At 42.4% G+C, this 16,853-nt stretch overlaps 1 protein-coding gene and 30 non-coding genes across 32 annotated transcripts in view; 30 read left to right on the forward strand and 1 right to left on the reverse strand.

The window, feature by feature from the left end:
- Positions 1-102: 102 nt before the first annotated feature.
- The window catches only part of fermt3b (FERM domain containing kindlin 3b), a 35,449-nt gene continuing 18,698 nt past the window's right edge, over positions 103-16,853 (reverse strand). For both annotated transcript variants that reach the window (XM_029165218.3, XM_029165219.3), the window contains exons 3-15: positions 5,014-5,247; positions 3,996-4,112; positions 3,670-3,838; positions 3,218-3,320; positions 3,025-3,132; positions 2,768-2,902; positions 2,620-2,666; positions 2,419-2,543; positions 1,733-1,839; positions 1,416-1,637; positions 1,081-1,205; positions 827-968; positions 103-630 (exon numbers count right to left, since the gene is read on the reverse strand). In XM_029165218.3, coding sequence (XP_029021051.1) covers positions 451-630; positions 827-968; positions 1,081-1,205; positions 1,416-1,637; positions 1,733-1,839; positions 2,419-2,543; positions 2,620-2,666; positions 2,768-2,902; positions 3,025-3,132; positions 3,218-3,320; positions 3,670-3,838; positions 3,996-4,112; positions 5,014-5,247 — 1,814 coding nt within the window. In that variant the 3' untranslated portion in view covers positions 103-450. The remainder of the gene's footprint in view (positions 631-826; positions 969-1,080; positions 1,206-1,415; positions 1,638-1,732; positions 1,840-2,418; positions 2,544-2,619; positions 2,667-2,767; positions 2,903-3,024; positions 3,133-3,217; positions 3,321-3,669; positions 3,839-3,995; positions 4,113-5,013; positions 5,248-16,853) is intronic.
- Positions 6,053-6,124, forward strand: trnaw-cca (transfer RNA tryptophan (anticodon CCA)). Its single transcript has one exon. It is a non-coding gene; the product is annotated as a tRNA-Trp (tRNA).
- Positions 6,421-6,492, forward strand: trnaw-cca (transfer RNA tryptophan (anticodon CCA)). The gene has a single exon. It is a non-coding gene; the product is annotated as a tRNA-Trp (tRNA).
- On the forward strand, positions 6,623-6,694 carry trnaw-cca (transfer RNA tryptophan (anticodon CCA)). The gene has a single exon. It is a non-coding gene; the product is annotated as a tRNA-Trp (tRNA).
- On the forward strand, positions 7,248-7,319 carry trnaw-cca (transfer RNA tryptophan (anticodon CCA)). Its single transcript has one exon. It is a non-coding gene; the product is annotated as a tRNA-Trp (tRNA).
- trnaw-cca (transfer RNA tryptophan (anticodon CCA)) lies at positions 7,819-7,890 on the forward strand. The gene has a single exon. It is a non-coding gene; the product is annotated as a tRNA-Trp (tRNA).
- Positions 8,444-8,515, forward strand: trnaw-cca (transfer RNA tryptophan (anticodon CCA)). The gene has a single exon. It is a non-coding gene; the product is annotated as a tRNA-Trp (tRNA).
- trnaw-cca (transfer RNA tryptophan (anticodon CCA)) lies at positions 8,990-9,061 on the forward strand. Its single transcript has one exon. It is a non-coding gene; the product is annotated as a tRNA-Trp (tRNA).
- trnaw-cca (transfer RNA tryptophan (anticodon CCA)) lies at positions 9,358-9,429 on the forward strand. The gene has a single exon. It is a non-coding gene; the product is annotated as a tRNA-Trp (tRNA).
- On the forward strand, positions 9,560-9,631 carry trnaw-cca (transfer RNA tryptophan (anticodon CCA)). Its single transcript has one exon. It is a non-coding gene; the product is annotated as a tRNA-Trp (tRNA).
- On the forward strand, positions 9,818-9,889 carry trnaw-cca (transfer RNA tryptophan (anticodon CCA)). The gene has a single exon. It is a non-coding gene; the product is annotated as a tRNA-Trp (tRNA).
- On the forward strand, positions 10,242-10,313 carry trnaw-cca (transfer RNA tryptophan (anticodon CCA)). The gene has a single exon. It is a non-coding gene; the product is annotated as a tRNA-Trp (tRNA).
- Positions 10,436-10,507, forward strand: trnaw-cca (transfer RNA tryptophan (anticodon CCA)). Its single transcript has one exon. It is a non-coding gene; the product is annotated as a tRNA-Trp (tRNA).
- On the forward strand, positions 11,105-11,176 carry trnaw-cca (transfer RNA tryptophan (anticodon CCA)). Its single transcript has one exon. It is a non-coding gene; the product is annotated as a tRNA-Trp (tRNA).
- On the forward strand, positions 11,307-11,378 carry trnaw-cca (transfer RNA tryptophan (anticodon CCA)). The gene has a single exon. It is a non-coding gene; the product is annotated as a tRNA-Trp (tRNA).
- Positions 11,810-11,881, forward strand: trnaw-cca (transfer RNA tryptophan (anticodon CCA)). Its single transcript has one exon. It is a non-coding gene; the product is annotated as a tRNA-Trp (tRNA).
- trnaw-cca (transfer RNA tryptophan (anticodon CCA)) lies at positions 12,068-12,139 on the forward strand. The gene has a single exon. It is a non-coding gene; the product is annotated as a tRNA-Trp (tRNA).
- On the forward strand, positions 12,270-12,341 carry trnaw-cca (transfer RNA tryptophan (anticodon CCA)). Its single transcript has one exon. It is a non-coding gene; the product is annotated as a tRNA-Trp (tRNA).
- Positions 12,694-12,764, forward strand: trnaw-cca (transfer RNA tryptophan (anticodon CCA)). The gene has a single exon. It is a non-coding gene; the product is annotated as a tRNA-Trp (tRNA).
- Positions 12,922-12,993, forward strand: trnaw-cca (transfer RNA tryptophan (anticodon CCA)). The gene has a single exon. It is a non-coding gene; the product is annotated as a tRNA-Trp (tRNA).
- On the forward strand, positions 13,180-13,251 carry trnaw-cca (transfer RNA tryptophan (anticodon CCA)). The gene has a single exon. It is a non-coding gene; the product is annotated as a tRNA-Trp (tRNA).
- Positions 13,382-13,453, forward strand: trnaw-cca (transfer RNA tryptophan (anticodon CCA)). The gene has a single exon. It is a non-coding gene; the product is annotated as a tRNA-Trp (tRNA).
- On the forward strand, positions 13,640-13,711 carry trnaw-cca (transfer RNA tryptophan (anticodon CCA)). Its single transcript has one exon. It is a non-coding gene; the product is annotated as a tRNA-Trp (tRNA).
- trnaw-cca (transfer RNA tryptophan (anticodon CCA)) lies at positions 13,842-13,913 on the forward strand. Its single transcript has one exon. It is a non-coding gene; the product is annotated as a tRNA-Trp (tRNA).
- On the forward strand, positions 14,265-14,336 carry trnaw-cca (transfer RNA tryptophan (anticodon CCA)). Its single transcript has one exon. It is a non-coding gene; the product is annotated as a tRNA-Trp (tRNA).
- On the forward strand, positions 14,725-14,796 carry trnaw-cca (transfer RNA tryptophan (anticodon CCA)). Its single transcript has one exon. It is a non-coding gene; the product is annotated as a tRNA-Trp (tRNA).
- trnaw-cca (transfer RNA tryptophan (anticodon CCA)) lies at positions 15,148-15,219 on the forward strand. Its single transcript has one exon. It is a non-coding gene; the product is annotated as a tRNA-Trp (tRNA).
- Positions 15,350-15,421, forward strand: trnaw-cca (transfer RNA tryptophan (anticodon CCA)). Its single transcript has one exon. It is a non-coding gene; the product is annotated as a tRNA-Trp (tRNA).
- Positions 15,718-15,789, forward strand: trnaw-cca (transfer RNA tryptophan (anticodon CCA)). The gene has a single exon. It is a non-coding gene; the product is annotated as a tRNA-Trp (tRNA).
- On the forward strand, positions 15,920-15,991 carry trnaw-cca (transfer RNA tryptophan (anticodon CCA)). The gene has a single exon. It is a non-coding gene; the product is annotated as a tRNA-Trp (tRNA).
- Positions 16,656-16,727, forward strand: trnaw-cca (transfer RNA tryptophan (anticodon CCA)). Its single transcript has one exon. It is a non-coding gene; the product is annotated as a tRNA-Trp (tRNA).

A 16,853-nucleotide genomic window follows, 5' to 3' on the forward strand; every position in this document is an offset into this window, starting at 1 on the left:
TTGGCATGGTTTCACTGCTACCATTGTTTCTGATCGCTGGCTATATTAAGGCCACTACAATGTGCCAATAGTTTTGAACATAAGCCAAAGTGAAAATCACACTGCAGATGAAGCTAGGTTTTATATCCTCATTACAAGTTTAGAAATCGTGAGGTGAAAAAAATATTCAGGTGCTGCCGGACGGGACTGATTTTCTTTTCCTCATTCGGCGTCCACAGGTTCACTCAGGCAGGTGTCCAACGTAAAGCAAGCGACGTCAGCATCAGCACGAATCACAACATCACTGGACTCGTAAACTGTGAACCATATTGAGTCCTCCATCATCTGATGCATTGTAAGAATAATGTGTGTGCTTCTTCCGTGTGTTGGTGAGATTTATGCAACATGGGCGACTTTTCCATATGATTATCCACTATTAGAGCTATGCAGGTGGTCCTTGAGCGTTAAGTCTTAGAGCGCTTCATGGCCCCCGGTTAGCTTGTGGAAGAGCTCCTCGTTGAGTACGTCGCTTTTCTCACGGCTGCGCGTCGACATGAAGATGTAGCCTCCAATGAATTCGTGAACAATTTTGCAGTCGGCAGTCACACAGCTGAAAGCAATGTTGACGTTGCCTTCGAACTCGATGGCCATCTGAGTGGGACCAGAAGCAAAAGAGATAAATTACACAAAGGCTGAAAATGCATTCGTAACATTGCACATTAGAACAAGATACAGCTTTTATGTTTATTTTATGGATTCATCTTAAATTTCCCTCTCATTCTCACTCTGACTGCTGTCAATGAGATGAAACAGAACTCCCTGAAATAATCCAGACTACAAGCCTGACCTGTCTGATGTCCCAGTTGACGTTCCACTGCTTCATGTTGTTGTAGCGCCAAGTCTTCACCACGTCTCCCACTCCCAGGTCGATGCGGATCAGTCGGTTAGGGGCGATCCCCAGAACCTCGTCTTTTCGGCTACCTTTGAACCTGTTTGGATGAAAACAATGACTGGGGCTCTTTAGAGGCCACATTGACAAATTAATGCTTAATCACTTTCTATGCATTGTGAACAGATTCAGGCTGATTTTTTAAAAATTACCTGACAACAACATATGAGAGTCCAAAGTCAGGCAGGGCCTGCCAGATCTGTAGGAAACGCAACACTGCATCTGTCAGCGAGAGCTGAGCAATGTTCTGGTAAGCATCCAGGATACGAGGGGTCAGCTGGAGGGGCAGGCACATGGTCAGACACCACACGTAATGACATTTGTAGTGCAAACCCCATATAGCTTGATATAGTAGTAGGAGACAGAAGCCCCTTGTTCATCTTGGCTGTGAACGTGGCTTAATGTTAGGCACCATATTTATTACCAGACTGATTTGCTCCAATAATAATGCTCAGACATTTACTCAGAGACTCTCCAGCTCCTGTACCTGTTTGACTTTGTACTTCTTGTGGTAGCGTGGCGACACTAAACTGTACGTGTTGATGCTTTCTTCGTTGGCAGCGACGTTACCATGGGAACCTGAGTTGGTTTTTTGCATGGCGAGGAAGGAGCGAATGCTCTGTATCTCGCTCTGGAAGCTGCTGTCTGCGAGGGTCTTGCCTTTGGAGGCCAGCCGACACGCAGACATCCAGTTAGCATACTGCTCCTCCTGGAGGGCAAGAAGGACCGAGACACTGGTGAGACTTGTTCTCAAGGATGTGAGACGAGTTTAGAGAGGAGGCAGGAGAGAGTGGGCGTCCTCACATTGTCACAGCGCAGATAGACCTCGTTCATGCCCTCCGGCGCTGGTATCAGGAGCCTGATAAGGAACTTCTGCGCTGCCACGTTAACGTCTGGAGCCACCTCACATCCTGCGTAGGATGAAAATCAACAGTCAACTCTGAAATGTGACATTTATGTGTTGTACATGAAAATTATAGGACAGGAATAATAAACACAGTCATGAGTCATACGTAGGCAGCAGAACACATTTATGATTCATTACTTGTGTGACACAATGTTTTGTATTAACGCCTTTTGTTAGTTAGATGTTCTTGAATTGATCAAATTTTATATAATCAAACATATTCTTTATTTAGAAATGCATCTGGAAGTGGATCATAGCTCAGAGCAAGTATTAGCAGTGGGTTGTCGTCTCACAGGCCTCAGTGAAAGGCAGACTTCACCTTTGACCCTATATCGACATTCTGTGTTTGTATTTTGAGGTTTCACTGTATCATCACATCATCCTATCACTATAAAATCTGATAATATCTAAGACGATTCTACTCTAACTATATGTCAGTAGACATGTTGCTAAATTATGCTATTTTAATGGCCACCGTTTCATAATTACATAATGTTCTGTTGCTAAATGACATGGAAGAATAGATAATAATAAAAAATACATCTATTAAGGACACTTATATATAGATATATATGGTCAGTACCTTTGAGGTTAATCTGTTGGATGGGCTCTCCAATGCTCTCCTCTTTGCTTTTGAAATAAGAGATAGAGGTATCCTGGAACTTGAACCAGTACTGCTTGTAACCCTTCAGTGTTAGCCTCTTTGGCCTGAAACACACAGTCACAGCATTAGTAGCTGTTTAGTTTGAAAGAAAGCAGCTGAGTGCTGGGTGCCTTATCACACCTGAAAATCTTCAGGTAGTCACTGAGTTCTGGAGCAGTCATATTTTCCTGGAAAAATGAATGAGGATGCATTAAATCACATTTAAACGACCTACAAAGAAGCTGAAGCTGGCTTGAAATGAAAGTGAGGAACATCCAACATGTCTGACCAGCATCTCTGAAGCTGAGCTGCCCTCTCCCTCCATCTTGACCTCCAGTGACTGCAGGGCTGACTCCAGGTCGTCCATGGCTGCGGTGGTGGTCAGCAACTGGGGCTCCGACTGAGACACCTTACTGATGTGGTACTGCAGTAAACATCAGCAATAGGCCATCAACCAACCATAATTTCAACCTGGACTCAACCATGATTCAGTCTCGAAGGTGAATACATTTTACAGACATTGCGCTTGCCCTTTGTGCTTTCTACCTGTAGCGCACCAAACAGCATCATCTCCTCCTCGGTGCAGTCGATGTCCTCCAGCAGGATGGCCCAGCGGGCCTGCTCATACAGCTGGGTCAGCCGCACAACATCATACTGCCGAGTCCCAGAGGTAGAGGGCAGATAAGGTGAAGCAGCAGGACACCGGACACTACTGGGTAAAAACAACAGGCACACGCACCTTGGGTTCGAGCTCATAGAACGTCATGTATTTAAAACGAAGCCATAGTCTGTCATTTTCTTGGACGCCCTGCTGCAGAAGACATCGGGATGAATCCAGCCACCTGGGAGAGAAGAACAAAGGTATGTGTTTCACTGCATGGTGTTGTCTGCTTGATGTTGCAACAGAAGCTATTACTCAAGTCAAGACCCAAGACAACAGGAACTTGAACTGGTTTAAAAGTCCTGAAAAAGAGAAGCAAAGACCAGAAAAGGGGAGAGGAACTAACAAACTGAAAACACTATGTTATAGTTTAGCAGAACACGAGAATCCTGCTTTCGTAAGCAGTTATAAAAGACTCATCAATCTAACAAAATATTTGTCAGTACTTGGTGGTGAGTAAGAGTCTGTCATGGGTTTGCTGAAGATCCTCGCTCTGTGTTACTGCTGTCTTACATTGTGGTGAAGCATACCTGCCGTTGATATGAGCCTTGTCCACCACGCTGGCTGGCCGGTACTGTTTGGCTATGACCTCCGGGGCGGGCGGAGGCTGAGTGACAGACAGCATCTTGTAGATGGCCTCCATCTCAGGCGAGTCGGCAAAGTGTGCTGGCATCATGTTATACAAACAGGGCCGGGACGCTGCAGAGGACGTGGGAGTAGAGTTACAGGCCAGAGAATCAAAGAGAATGAACTTTATAGAACTCTCTCAGTCTCAGTCAAAGGTCCACATTTTTGATCCACATTTTGAAGCCTTCTACTTACATGCATTATGATATGCTAAGTTGTGGTTTTGTACCTGAGGAGAGTGGCAAGTCACACAGATCGTAGATCTCCACATTTAGGTCCTTATCTTTCTTCTTCTTTTTTTCCTCCACAGGTCGAAGGAGGGAGAGCTCCTCAGGACGTCGGATGTCTGTTAGGTAGCGGAAAATACCGGTAAATTTATATATACCGTAATCTCTACTCTATAAACCGTAATGCTAAAAGAAATTTATATGTGGAGAAGGAACAACCACATCATCACAAAAAATAGCCAATGAAACGTGCAGCATTTAGTTTATTAAGCCACAGGATCAGGTCAATATGTGAAACTCCACTGTAGGTTTTATACTGTTGAGCGAACCAGTTGCTGTTTGCAGACAAAGGCAAGAAAAAAGCTAATAAATTATAGGCTTATGTATTTGTTCTTTAATGGGTTTGAGCAGCTGTGCTCAAAGTATGGTGGGACTGAAAATACATTTTCATTTGTACCAGTGATTCGTTTTTTTCTGGCCTGTCAACTTGTGGGAAGCTTAAATTAGACTGTGGTACAGTAAGATGAAATGTGGGAATTACAGTAGGGCTGAATAAAGGAACAAGCACCTTCTTTAAAAAGACTCACAATAGTCTGTCTAACTCCAGAACACTGTTGCATGGTATGAAATTAGGTATCAGAAATTTAGTTATAATGTTGTATTGAGAATTTGGGTTAATGGGTAGTGGATTTACATGGGAACTAAAACTGATTCTGTAGCACAAAAATACTGCGCATAACAACAAGCCTACTGTAGTGTTGAATTGGAAAAGCCAGTAAATCTAATTCAGCTTCTGCTCTGTCTGGGTTAATTTTCTGCAAATATCACAATGTTTGTATAGAAAAAGGACAAAAATAGACTAAATGAAAGTGTAAAGCAGATAGTGAGACTCTTGTTGGCAGTGGGGTGTGTTGTGTTTGTGGGGAAAGATCAAAACTGAAATCAAATGTCAGTACTGTTACTTTCCACATTTCAGAGAATTATTCGGTTACAAGTAAAGAGGAACAAAGACAGACTTACTGAGCATACTACAGATGCCCATCACAGTCTTGAACACAGGGCTGGAGAAGCAGGCCTTTAGCCTCAGAGTCGTGCCATTGGGAAGGCCTAGCCTCAGAGGCTTGTGTTGGGGTGTAAAGATGAGCCGGGCGTCAGCGTGTATCCCACATTTCTCCAGACTCCAAGCTGTCCGCAACAGCCACTGCTGCTTCTGCTCCCACCACAGTGCATGGTCTGACCAGTCACGCTGGATCTCTGCAGGACACACACCATTAAAACTGATAAAGAGGTTGATCATTCATGAGCTTACTGTATCTGTACTCTAGATCAGAGAGCTTATGATGTCGACATTTCACTTGCCAGTCGCTATGCTCAATCTACTCTAAGGGCTTTTTCAAACTCGAGATCAGAAGGTTGTGTGTTCATAGCACGTCAGGTTCAAGTGCTTCAAGTAAAGCTACAGTGAGTTCTTTATAAATTCTTTTGTCCAGTGATGTCAACATCAAAACAGCTACTTCAGATATTCACCTATTTGAAGGGATAGTAACTTCTTAATAAAAAGTCATGTCCAGTGATGTCAACATCTTGATCTGTTGTTGCCATGCTTCGGCTCGCACTGTGTGCGTGTTCTAGTCACATCAGAGTCAACAACCTTTGATTGTTGCCAATTAATACCACAGCGACTTGTTGTAAGCTTGTCTTGTCAACAACCTCTGGTATTTGAAAATAAAAACTAAATGGACCTATTGTAAGCTTGTCTTGTCCAATGGTGTTAACATCTTACTCTATTATTGGTGTGATGGTTTAATGACATCAACACTTAACTCCCCCATTGCAGTGCTTCGGCTCTCATATTTTGAGCTACCCCAAACATTCAACAACTCGTATTTGCCAATTATAACCCCATACACTCATTGTAACCTTGTCTTGTCCAATGATGTCAAGATCTTACTCTGTTATGGGTGAGATGGTCCGATGACATCAACATTTATCTCCCCCAATGCCATGCTTTGGCTGTCATATTTGAGCTACTCCAAATATTTTTTTTTGACAGTTTCTAGACTCTGTGGCGCAATGTTGGCGCGTCTGACTCCAGATCAGAAGGCTGCGTGTTCAAGTCACGTCAGGGTCAAAGTCTTCTCTTAATTAACAAGAAAAGCAACATGAACCTATTGTAAGCTTGTCTTGTCCAATGATGTTATCATCTTACACTATTATTGGTGTGATGGTTTAATGACATCAACAACAACTCGTATTTGCCAATTACAACCCCATAGACTCATTGTAAGCTTGTCTTGTCCAATGATGTCAAGATCTTACACTGTTATTGGTGAGATGGTCCGATGACATCAACATTTATCTCCCCCAATGCCATGCTTTGGCTGTCATATTTGAGCTACCCCAAATATTGCTTGTTGACAATTGCTAGACTCTGTGGCGCAACGGTAGCGCGTCTGACTCCAGATCAGAAGGTTGCGTGTTTAAATCACGTCAGGGTCATTTATCTTTGATATTGCCTAATTAAAACAAAAGGGACATGTTGCAAGCTTGGCTTGCTCAATTATGTCAACTTCTTACTGTTTTATTGCTATGCTCAGGCTCTCCAAACATTTTTTTGCTCCCAATTGCAGACTCTGTGGCGCAACGGTAGCGCGTCTGACTCCAGATCAGAAGGCTGCGTGTTCAAGTCACGTCAGGGTCAAAGGCCTCTCGTATTTAACAAGAAAAGCAACATGGACCTGTTGTAAGCTTGTCTTGTCCAATGGTGTTAACATCTTACTCTATTATTGGTGTGTTGGTTTAATGACATCAACACTTAACTCCCCCATTGCATTGCTTCTGTGTCATTTTTGAGCTACCCCAAACATATAACAATTCGTATTTCCCAATTATAACCCCATAGACTCATTGTAAGCTTGTCTTGTCCAATGATGTCAAGATCTTACTCTGTTTTGGTGTGATGGTCCAATGACATCAACATTTATCTCCCCCAATGCCATGCTTTGGCTGTCATATTTGAGCTACCCCAAATATTGCTTGTTGACAATTCCTAGACTCTGTGGCGCAACGGTGGCGCGTCTGACTCCAGATCAGAAGGTTCTGTGTTCAAATCATGTCAGGGTCAATGACCTTTGATATTGCCTAATTAAAACAAGAGGCACATGTTGCAAGCTTGGCTTGTTCAATTATGTCAACTTCTTACTGTTTGATTGCTATGCTCAGGCTCTCCAAACATATTTTTGCTCCCAATTGCAGACTCTGTGGCGCAACGGTAGCACGTCTGACTCCAGATCAGAAGGGAGCGTGTTCAAGTCACGTCAGGGTCAAAAGCCTCTCGTATTTAACAAGAAATGCAACATGGACCTATTGTAAGCTTGTCTTGTCCAATGATGTTATCATCTTACACTATTATTGGTGTGATGGTTTAATGACATCAACAACAACTCGTATTTGCCAATTACAACCCCATAGACTCATTATAAGCTTGTCTTGTCCAATGATGTCAAGATCTTACACTGTTATTGGTGTGATGGTCCGATGACATCAACATTTATCTCCCCCAATCCCATGCTTTCGCTGTCATATTTGGGCTACCCCAAATATTTTTTACTGATAAATGTGCACACTCTGTGACGCAACGGTAGCGCGTCTGACTCCAGATCAGAGGGTTGCGTGTTTAAATCACGTCAGGGTCATTTATCTTTGATATTGCCTAATTAAAACAAAAGGGACATGTTGCAAGCTTGGCTTGCTCAATTATGTCAACTTCTTACTGTTTTATTGCTATGCTCAGGCTCTCCAAACATTTTTTTGCTCCCAATTGCAGACTCTGTGGCGCAACGGTAGCGCGTCTGACTCCAGATCAGAAGGCTGCGTGTTCAAGTCACGTCAGGGTCAAAGGCCTCTCGTATTTAACAAGAAAAGCAACATGGACCTGTTGTAAGCTTGTCTTGTCCAATGGTGTTAACATCTTACTCTATTATTGGTGTGTTGGTTTAATGACATCAACACTTAACTCCCCCATTGCATTGCTTCTGTGTCATTTTTGAGCTACCCCAAACATATAACAATTCGTATTTCCCAATTATAACCCCATAGACTCATTGTAAGCTTGTCTTGTCCAATGATGTCAAGATCTTACTCTGTTTTGGTGTGATGGTCCAATGACATCAACATTTATCTCCCCCAATGCCATGCTTTGGCTGTCATATTTGAGCTACCCCAAATATTGCTTGTTGACAATTCCTAGACTCTGTGGCGCAACGGTGGCGCGTCTGACTCCAGATCAGAAGGTTCTGTGTTCAAATCATGTCAGGGTCAATGACCTCTGATATTGCCTAATTAAAACAAGAGGCACATGTTGCAAGCTTGGCTTGTTCAATTATGTCAACTTCTTACTGTTTGATTGCTATGCTCAGGCTCTCCAAACATATTTTTGCTCCCAATTGCAGACTCTGTGGCGCAACGGTAGCACGTCTGACTCCAGATCAGAAGGCTGCGTGTTCAAGTCACGTCAGGGTCAAAAGCCTCTCGTATTTAACAAGAAATGCAACATGGACCTATTGTAAGCTTGTCTTGTCTACACTATTATTGGTGTGATGGTTTAATGACATCAACAACAACTCGTATTTGCCAATTACAACCCCATAGACTCATTATAAGCTTGTCTTGTCCAATGATGTCAAGATCTTACACTGTTATTGGTGTGATGGTCCGATGACATCAACATTTATCTCCCCCAATCCCATGCTTTCGCTGTCATATTTGGGCTACCCCAAATATTTTTTACTGATAAATGTGCACACTCTGTGACGCAACGGTAGCGCGTCTGACTCCAGATCAGAAGGTTGCGTGTTCAAATCACGTCAGGGTCATTTATCTTTGATATTGCATAATTAAAACAAGAGGGACATGTTGCAAGCTTGGCTTGTTCAATTATGTCAACTTCTTACTGTTTTATTGCTATGCTCAGGCTCTCCAAACATATTTTTGCTCAGACTCTGTGGCGCAACGGTAGCGCGTCTAACTCCAGATCAGAAGGCTGCGTGTTCAAGTCACATCAGGGTCAAAAGCCTCTCGTATTTAACAAGAAATGCAACATGGACCTATTGTAAGCTTGTCTTGTCCAATGATGTTATCATCTTACACTGTTATTGGTGTGATGGTTTAATGACATCAACAACAACTCGTATTTGCCAATTACAACCCCATAGACTCATTATAAGCTTGTCTTGTCCAATGATGTCAAGATCTTACTCTGTTATTGGTCAGATGGTCCGATGACATCAACATTTATCTCCCCCAATGCCATGCTTTGGCTGTCATATTTCAGCTACCCCAAATATTTTTTGTTGACAATTTCTAGACTTTGTGGCGCAACGGTAGCACGTCTGACTCCAGATCAGAAGGTTGCGTGTTTAAATCACGTCAGGGTCAATGACCTTTGATATTGCCTAATTAAAACAAGAGGGACATGTTGCAAGCTTGGCTTGTTCAATTATGTAAACTTCTTACTGGTTTATTGCTATGCTCAGGCTCTCCAAACATTTTTTTGCTCCCAATTGCAGACTCTGTAGCGCAATGGTAGCGCGTCTGACTCCAGATCAGAAGGCTGCGTGTTCAAGTCACGTCAGGGTCAAAGGCCTCTCGTATTTAACAAGAAAAGCAACATGAACCTATTGTAAGCTTGTCTTGTCCAATGATGTCAAGATCTTACTCTGTTATTGGTGAGATAGTCCGATGACATCAACATTTATCTCCCTCAATGCCATGCTTTGGCTGTCATATTTGAGCTACCCCAAATATTTTTTGTTGACAATTTCTAGACTCTGTGGCGCAACGGTAGCACGTCTGACTCCAGATCAGAAGGCTGCGTGTTCAAGTCACGTCAGGGTCAAAGGCCTGTCGTATTTAACAAGAAAAGCAACATGGACCTGTTGTAAACTTGTCTTGTCCAATGGTGTTAACAGCTTACTCTATTATTGGTGTGATGGTTTAATGACATCAACACTTAACTCCCCCATTGCATTGCTTCTGTGTCATATTTTGAGCCACCCCAAACATATAACAATTCGTATTTGCCAATTATAACCCCATAGACTCATTGTAAGCTTGGCTTGTCCAATGATGTCAAGATCTTACTCTGTTTTGGTGTGATGGTCCAATGACATCAACATTTATCTCCCCCAATGCCATGCTTTGGCTGTCATATTTTAGCTACCCCAAATATTTTTTGTTGCCAATTGGCAGACTCTGTGGCGCAATGGTAACGCGTCTGACTCCAGATCAGAAGGTTGCGTGTTTAAATCACGTCAGGGTCAATGACCTTTGATATTGCCTAATTAAAACAAGAGGGACATGTTGCAAGCTTGGCTTGTTCAATTATGTCAACTTCTTACTGTTTTATTGCTATGCTCAGGCTCGCCAAACATATTTTTGCTCAGACTCTGTGGCGCATAGGTAGCGCGTCTGACTCCAGAACAGAAGGTTGCGTGTTCAAATCACGTCAGGGTCAAAGGCCTCTCATATTTAACAAGAAAAGCAACATGGACCTGTTGTAAACTTGTCTTGTCCAATGGTGTTAACATCTTACTCTATTATTGGTGTGATGGTTTATTGACATCAACACTTAACTCCCCCATTGCATTGCTTCTGTGTCATATTTTGAGCCACCCCAAACATATAACAATTCGTATTTGCCAATTATAACCCCATAGACTCATTGTAAGCTTGGTTTGTCCAATAATGTCAAGATCTTACTCTGTTTTGGTGTGATGGTCCAATGACATCAACATTTATCTCCCCCAATGCCATGCTTTGGCTGTCATATTTTAGCTACCCCAAATATTTTTTATAGCAAATAGGCAGACTTGGTGGCGCAATGGTAACGCGTCTGACTCCAGATCAAAGGTTTTGTGTTCAAATCACGTCAGGGTCAATTTCCTTTGATATTGCCTAATTGTAATTGTAAGCTTGTCTTGTCCAATGATGTCAAAATCATACACTGTTATTGGTGTAATGGTCCAATGACATCAACATTTATCTCCCCCAATGCCATGCTTTGGCTGTCATATTTGGGCTACCCCAAATATTTTTTACTGATAAATGTGCAGACTCTGTGGCGCAACGGTAGCGCGTCTGACTCCAGATCAGAAGGTTGCGTGTTCAAATCACGTCAGCGTCATTGACCTTTGATATTGCCTAATTAAAACAAGAGGGACATGTTGCAAGCTTGGCTTGTTCAATTATGTCAACTTCTTACTGTTTTATTGCTATGCTCAGGCTCGCCAAACATATTTTTGCTCCCGATTGCAGACTCTGTGGCGCAACGGTAGCGCGTCTGACTCCAGATCAGAAGGCTGCGTGTTCAAGTCACGTCAGGGTCAAAGGCCTCTCGTATTTAACAAGAAAAGCAACATGCACCTATTGTAAGCTTGTCTTGTCCAATGGTGTTAACATCTTACTCTATTATTGGTGTGATGGTTTAATGACATCAACACTTAACTCCCCCATTGCATTGCTTCTGTGTCATTTTTGAGCTACCCCAAACATATAACAATTCGTATTTTCCAATTATAACCCCATAGACTCATTGTAAGCTTGTCTTGTCCAATGATGTCAGTGGAGCAACGGTAGCGCGTCTGACTCCAGATCAGAAGGTAGCGTGTTCAAATCACGTCAGGGTCAATTTCCTTTGATATTGCCTAATTAAAACAAGAGGGGCATGTTGCAAGCTTGGCTTGTTCAATTATGTCAACTTCTTACTGTTTTATTGCTATGCTCAGGCTCTCCAAACATTTTTTTGCTCCCAATTGCAGACTCTGTAGCGCAATGGTAGAGCGTCTGACTCCAGATCAGAAGGCTGCTTGTTCAAGTCACGTCAGGGTCAAAGGCCTCTTGTATTTAACAAGAAAAGCAACATGAACCTATTGTAAGCTTGTCTTGTCCAATGATGTCAAAATCTTACACTGTTATTGGTGTGATGGTCCGATGACATCAACATTTATCTCCCCCAATCCCATGTTTTCGCTGTCATATTTGGGCTACCCCAAATATTTTTTCTTGACAATTTCTAGACTCTGTGGCGCAACGGTAGCGCGTCTGACTCCAGATCAGAAGGTTGCGTGTTCAAATCACGTCAGGGTCATTTATCTTTGATATTGCCTAATTAAAACAAGAGGGACATGTTGCAAGCTTGGCTTGTTCAATTATGTCAACTTCTTGATGTTTTATTGCTATGCTCAGGCTCTCCAAACATATATTTGCTCCCAAATGCAGACTCTGTGGCGCAACGGTAGCGCGTCTGACTCCAGATCAGAAGGCTGCGTGTTCAAGTCACGTCAGGGTCAAAGGCCTCTCGTATTTAACAAGAAAAGCAACATGCACCTATTGTAAGCTTGTCTTGTCCAATGGTGTTAACATCTTACTCTATTATTGGTGTGATGGTTTAATGACATCAACACTTAACTCCCCCATTGCATTGCTTCTGTGTCAAATTTTGAGCCACCCCAAACATATAACAATTCGTATTTTCCAATTATAACCCCATAGACTCATTGTAAGCTTGTCTTGTCCAATGATGTCAAGATCTTACTCTGTTTTGGTGTGATGGTCCAATGACATCAACATTTATCTCCCCCACTGCCATGGTTTGGCTGTCATATTTGAGCTACCCCAAATATTTTTTGTTGCCAATTGGCAGACTCTGTGGCGCAATGGTAACGCGTATGACTCCAGATCAAAGGTTGTGTGTTCAAATCACGTCAGGGTCAATTTCCTTTGATATTGCCTAATTAAAACAAGAGGTACATGTTGCAAGCTTGGCTTGTTATGTTGTTGTTATTATGTCGGCTTGTTCAATTATGTCAACTTCTTACTGTTTTATTGCTATGCTCAGGCTCTCCAAACATTTTTTTGCTCCCAATTGCAGACTCTGTAGCGCAATGGTAGAGCGTCTGACTCCAGATCAGAAGGCTGCTTGTTCAAGTCACGTCAGGGTCAAAGGCCTCTTGTATTTAACAAGAAAAGCAACATTAACCTATTGTAAGCTTGTCTTGTCCAATGATGTCAAGATCTTACTCTGTTATTGGTGAGATGGTCCGATGACATCAACATTTATCTCCCCCAATGCCATGCTTTGGCTGTCATATTTGAGCTACCCCAAATATCTTTTGTTGCCAATTGGCAGACTCTGTGGCGCAACGGTAGCGCGTCTGACTCCAGATCAGAAGGTTGCGTGTTCAAATCATGTCAGGGTCATTTATCTTTGATATTGCCTAATTAAAACAAGAGGGACATGTTGCAAGCTTGGCTTGTTCAATTATGTCAACTTCTTACTGTTTTATTGCTATGCTCAGGCTCTCCAAACATTTTTTTGCTCCCAATTGCAGACTCTGTAGCGCAATGGTAGAGCGTCTGACTCCAGATCAGAAGGCTGCTTGTTCAAGTCACGTCAGGGTCAAAGGCCTCTTGTATTTAACAAGAAAAGCAACATGAACCTATTGTAAGCTTGTCTTGTCCAATGATGTCAAAATCTTACACTGTTATTGGTGTGATGGTCCGATGACATCAACATTTATCTCCCCCAATCCCATGCTTTCGCTGTCATATTTGGGCTACCCTAAATATTTTTTCTTGACAATTTCTAGACTCTGTGGCGCAACGGTAGCGCGTCTGACTCCAGATCAGAAGGTTGCGTGTTCAAATCACGTCAAGGTCATTTATCTTTGATATTGCCTAATTAAAACAAGAGGGACATGTTGCAAGCTTGGCTTGTTCAATTATGTCAACTTCTTGATGTTTTATTGCTATGCTCAGGCTCTCCAAACTTATATTTGCTCCCAAATGCAGACTCTGTGGCGCAACGGTAGCGCGTCTGACTCCAGATCAGAAGGCTGCGTGTTCAAGTCACGTCAGGGTCAAAGGCCTCTCGTATTTAACAAGAAAAGCAACATGGACCTGTTGTAAACTTGTCTTGTCCAATGGTGTTAACATCTTACTCTATTATTGGTGTGATGGTTTAATGACATCAACACTTAACTCCCCCATTGCATTGCTTCTGTGTCATTTTTGAGCTACCCCAAACATATAACAATTCGTATTTGCCAATTATAACCCCCTAGACTCATTGTAAGCTTGTCTTGTCCAATGATGTCAAGATCTTACTCTGTTTTGGTGTGATGGTCCAATGACATCAACATTTATCTCCCCCAATGCCATGCTTTGGCTGTCATATTTGAGCTACCCCAAATATTTTTTCTTGACTATTTCTAGACTCAGTGGCGCAACGGTAGCGCGTCTGACTCCAGATCAGAAGGTTGCGTGTTCAAATCACGTCAGGGTCAATGACCTTTGATATTGCCTAATTAAAACAAGAGGGACATGTTGCAAGCTTGGCTTGTTCAATTATGTCAACTTCTTACTGTTTTATTGCTACGCTCAGGCTCTCCAAACATTTTTTTGCTCCCAATTGCATACTCTGTAGCGCAATGGTAGAGCGTCTGACTCCAAATCAGAAGGCTGCTTGTTCAAGTCATGTCAGGGTTAAAGGCCTCTTGTATTTAACAAGAAAAGCAACATGAACCTATTGTAAGCTTGTCTTGTCCAATGATGTCAAAATCTTACACTGTTATTGGTGTGATAGTCCGATGACATCAACATTTATCTCCCTCAATGCCATGCTTTGGCTGTCATATTTGAGCTACCCCAAATATTTTTTGTTGACAATTTCTAGACTCTGTGGCGCAACGGTAGCGCGTCTGACTCCAGATCAGAAGGCTGTGTGTTCAAGTCACGTCAGGGTCAAAGGCTTCTCGTATTTAACAAGAAAAGCAACATGGACCTATTGTCAGCTTGTCTTGTCCAATGATGTTATCATCTTACTCTATTATTGGTGTGTTGGTTTAATGACATCAACACTTAACTCCCCCATTGCATTGCTTCTGTGTCATTTTTGAGCTACCCCAAACATATAACAATTCGTATTTGCCAATTATAACCCCCTAGACTCATTGTAAGCTTGTCTTGTCCAATGATGTCAAGATCTTACTCTGTTTTGGTGTGATGGTCCAATGACATCAACATTTATCTCCCCCAATGCCATGCTTTGGCTGTCATATTTGAGCTACCCCAAATATTTTTTCTTGACTATTTCTAGACTCAGTGGCGCAACGGTAGCGCGTCTGACTCCAGATCAGAAGGTTGCGTGTTCAAATCACGTCAGGGTCAATTTCCTTTGATATTGCCTAATTAAAACAAGAGGGACATGTTGCAAGCTTGGCTTGTTCAATTATGTCAACTTCTTACTGTTTTATTGCTATGCTCAGGCTCGCCAAACATATTTTTGCTCCCAACTATAGACTCTGTGGCGCAACGGTAGCGCGTCTGACTCCAGATCAGAAGGCTGCGTGTTCAAGTCACGTCAGGGTCAAAAGCCTCTCGTATTGACCAAGAAAAGCAACATGGACCTATTGTAAGCTTGTCTTGTCCAATGATGTTATCATCTTACACTATTATTGGTGTGATGGTTTAATGACATCAACAACAACTCGTATTTGCCAATTAAAACCCCATAGACTCATTGTAAGCTTGTCTTGTCCAATGATGTCAAGATCTTACTCTGTTATTGGTGAGATGGTCCGATGACATCAACATTTATCTCCCCCAATGCCATGCTTTGGCTGTCATATTTGAGCTACCTCAAATATTTTTTCTTGACAATTTCTAGACTCTGTGGCGCAACGGTAGCGCGTCTGACTCCAGATCAGAAGGTTGCGTGTTCAAATCACGTCAGGGTCAATGACCTTTGATATTGCCTAATTAAAACAAGAGGGACATGTTGCAAGCTTGGCTTGTTCAATTATGTCAACTTCTTACTGTTTTATTGCTATGCTCAGGCTCTCCAAACATTTTTTTGCTCCCAATTGCAGACTCTGTAGCGCAATGGTAGAGCGTCTGACTCCAGATCAGAAGGCTGCTTGTTCAAGTCACGTCAGGGTCAAAAGCCTCTTGTATTTAACAAGAAAAGCAACATGAACCTATTGTAAGCTTCTCTTGTCCAATGATGTCAAAATCTTACACTGTTATTGGTGTGATTGTCCGATGACATCAACATTTATCTCCCCCAATCCCATGCTCTCGCTGTCATATTTGGGCTACCCCAAATACTTTTTCTTGACAATTTCTAGACTCTGTGGCCCAACGGTAGCGCGTCTGACTCCAGATCAGAAGGTTGCGTGTTCAAATCACGTCAGGTTCAATGACCTTTGATATTGCCTAATTAGAACAAGAGGGACATGTTGCAAGCTTGGCTTGTTCAATTATGTCGGCTTGTTCAATTATGTCAACTTCTTACTGTTTTATTGCTATGCTCAGGCTCTCCAAACATTTTTTTGCTCCCAATTGCAGACTCTGTAGCGCAATGGTAGAGCGTCTGACTCCAGATCAGAAGGCTGCTTGTTCAAAGTCACGTCAGGGTCAAAGGCCTCTTGTATTAACAAGAAAAGCAACATGAACCTATTGTAAGCTTGTCTTGTCCAATGATGTCAAAATCTTACACTGTTATTGGTGTGATGGTCCGATGACATCAACATTTATCTCCCCCAATCCCATGCTTTCGCTGTCATATTTGGGCTACCCCAAATATTTTTTCTTGACAATTTCTAGACTCTGTGGCGCAACGGTAGCGCGTCTGACTCCAGATCAGAAGGTTGCGTGTTCAAATCATGTCAGGGTCATTTATCTTTGATATTGCCTAATTAAAACAAGAGGGACATGTTGCAAGCTTGGCTTGTTCAATTATGTCAACTTCTTACTGTTTTATTGCTATGCTCAGGCTCGCCAAACATATTTTTGCTCCCAAA

The sequence above is a fragment of the Betta splendens genome, chromosome 10 (assembly GCF_900634795.4).
Source record: "Betta splendens chromosome 10, fBetSpl5.4, whole genome shotgun sequence".
Lineage (NCBI taxonomy): Eukaryota > Metazoa > Chordata > Actinopteri > Anabantiformes > Osphronemidae > Betta > Betta splendens.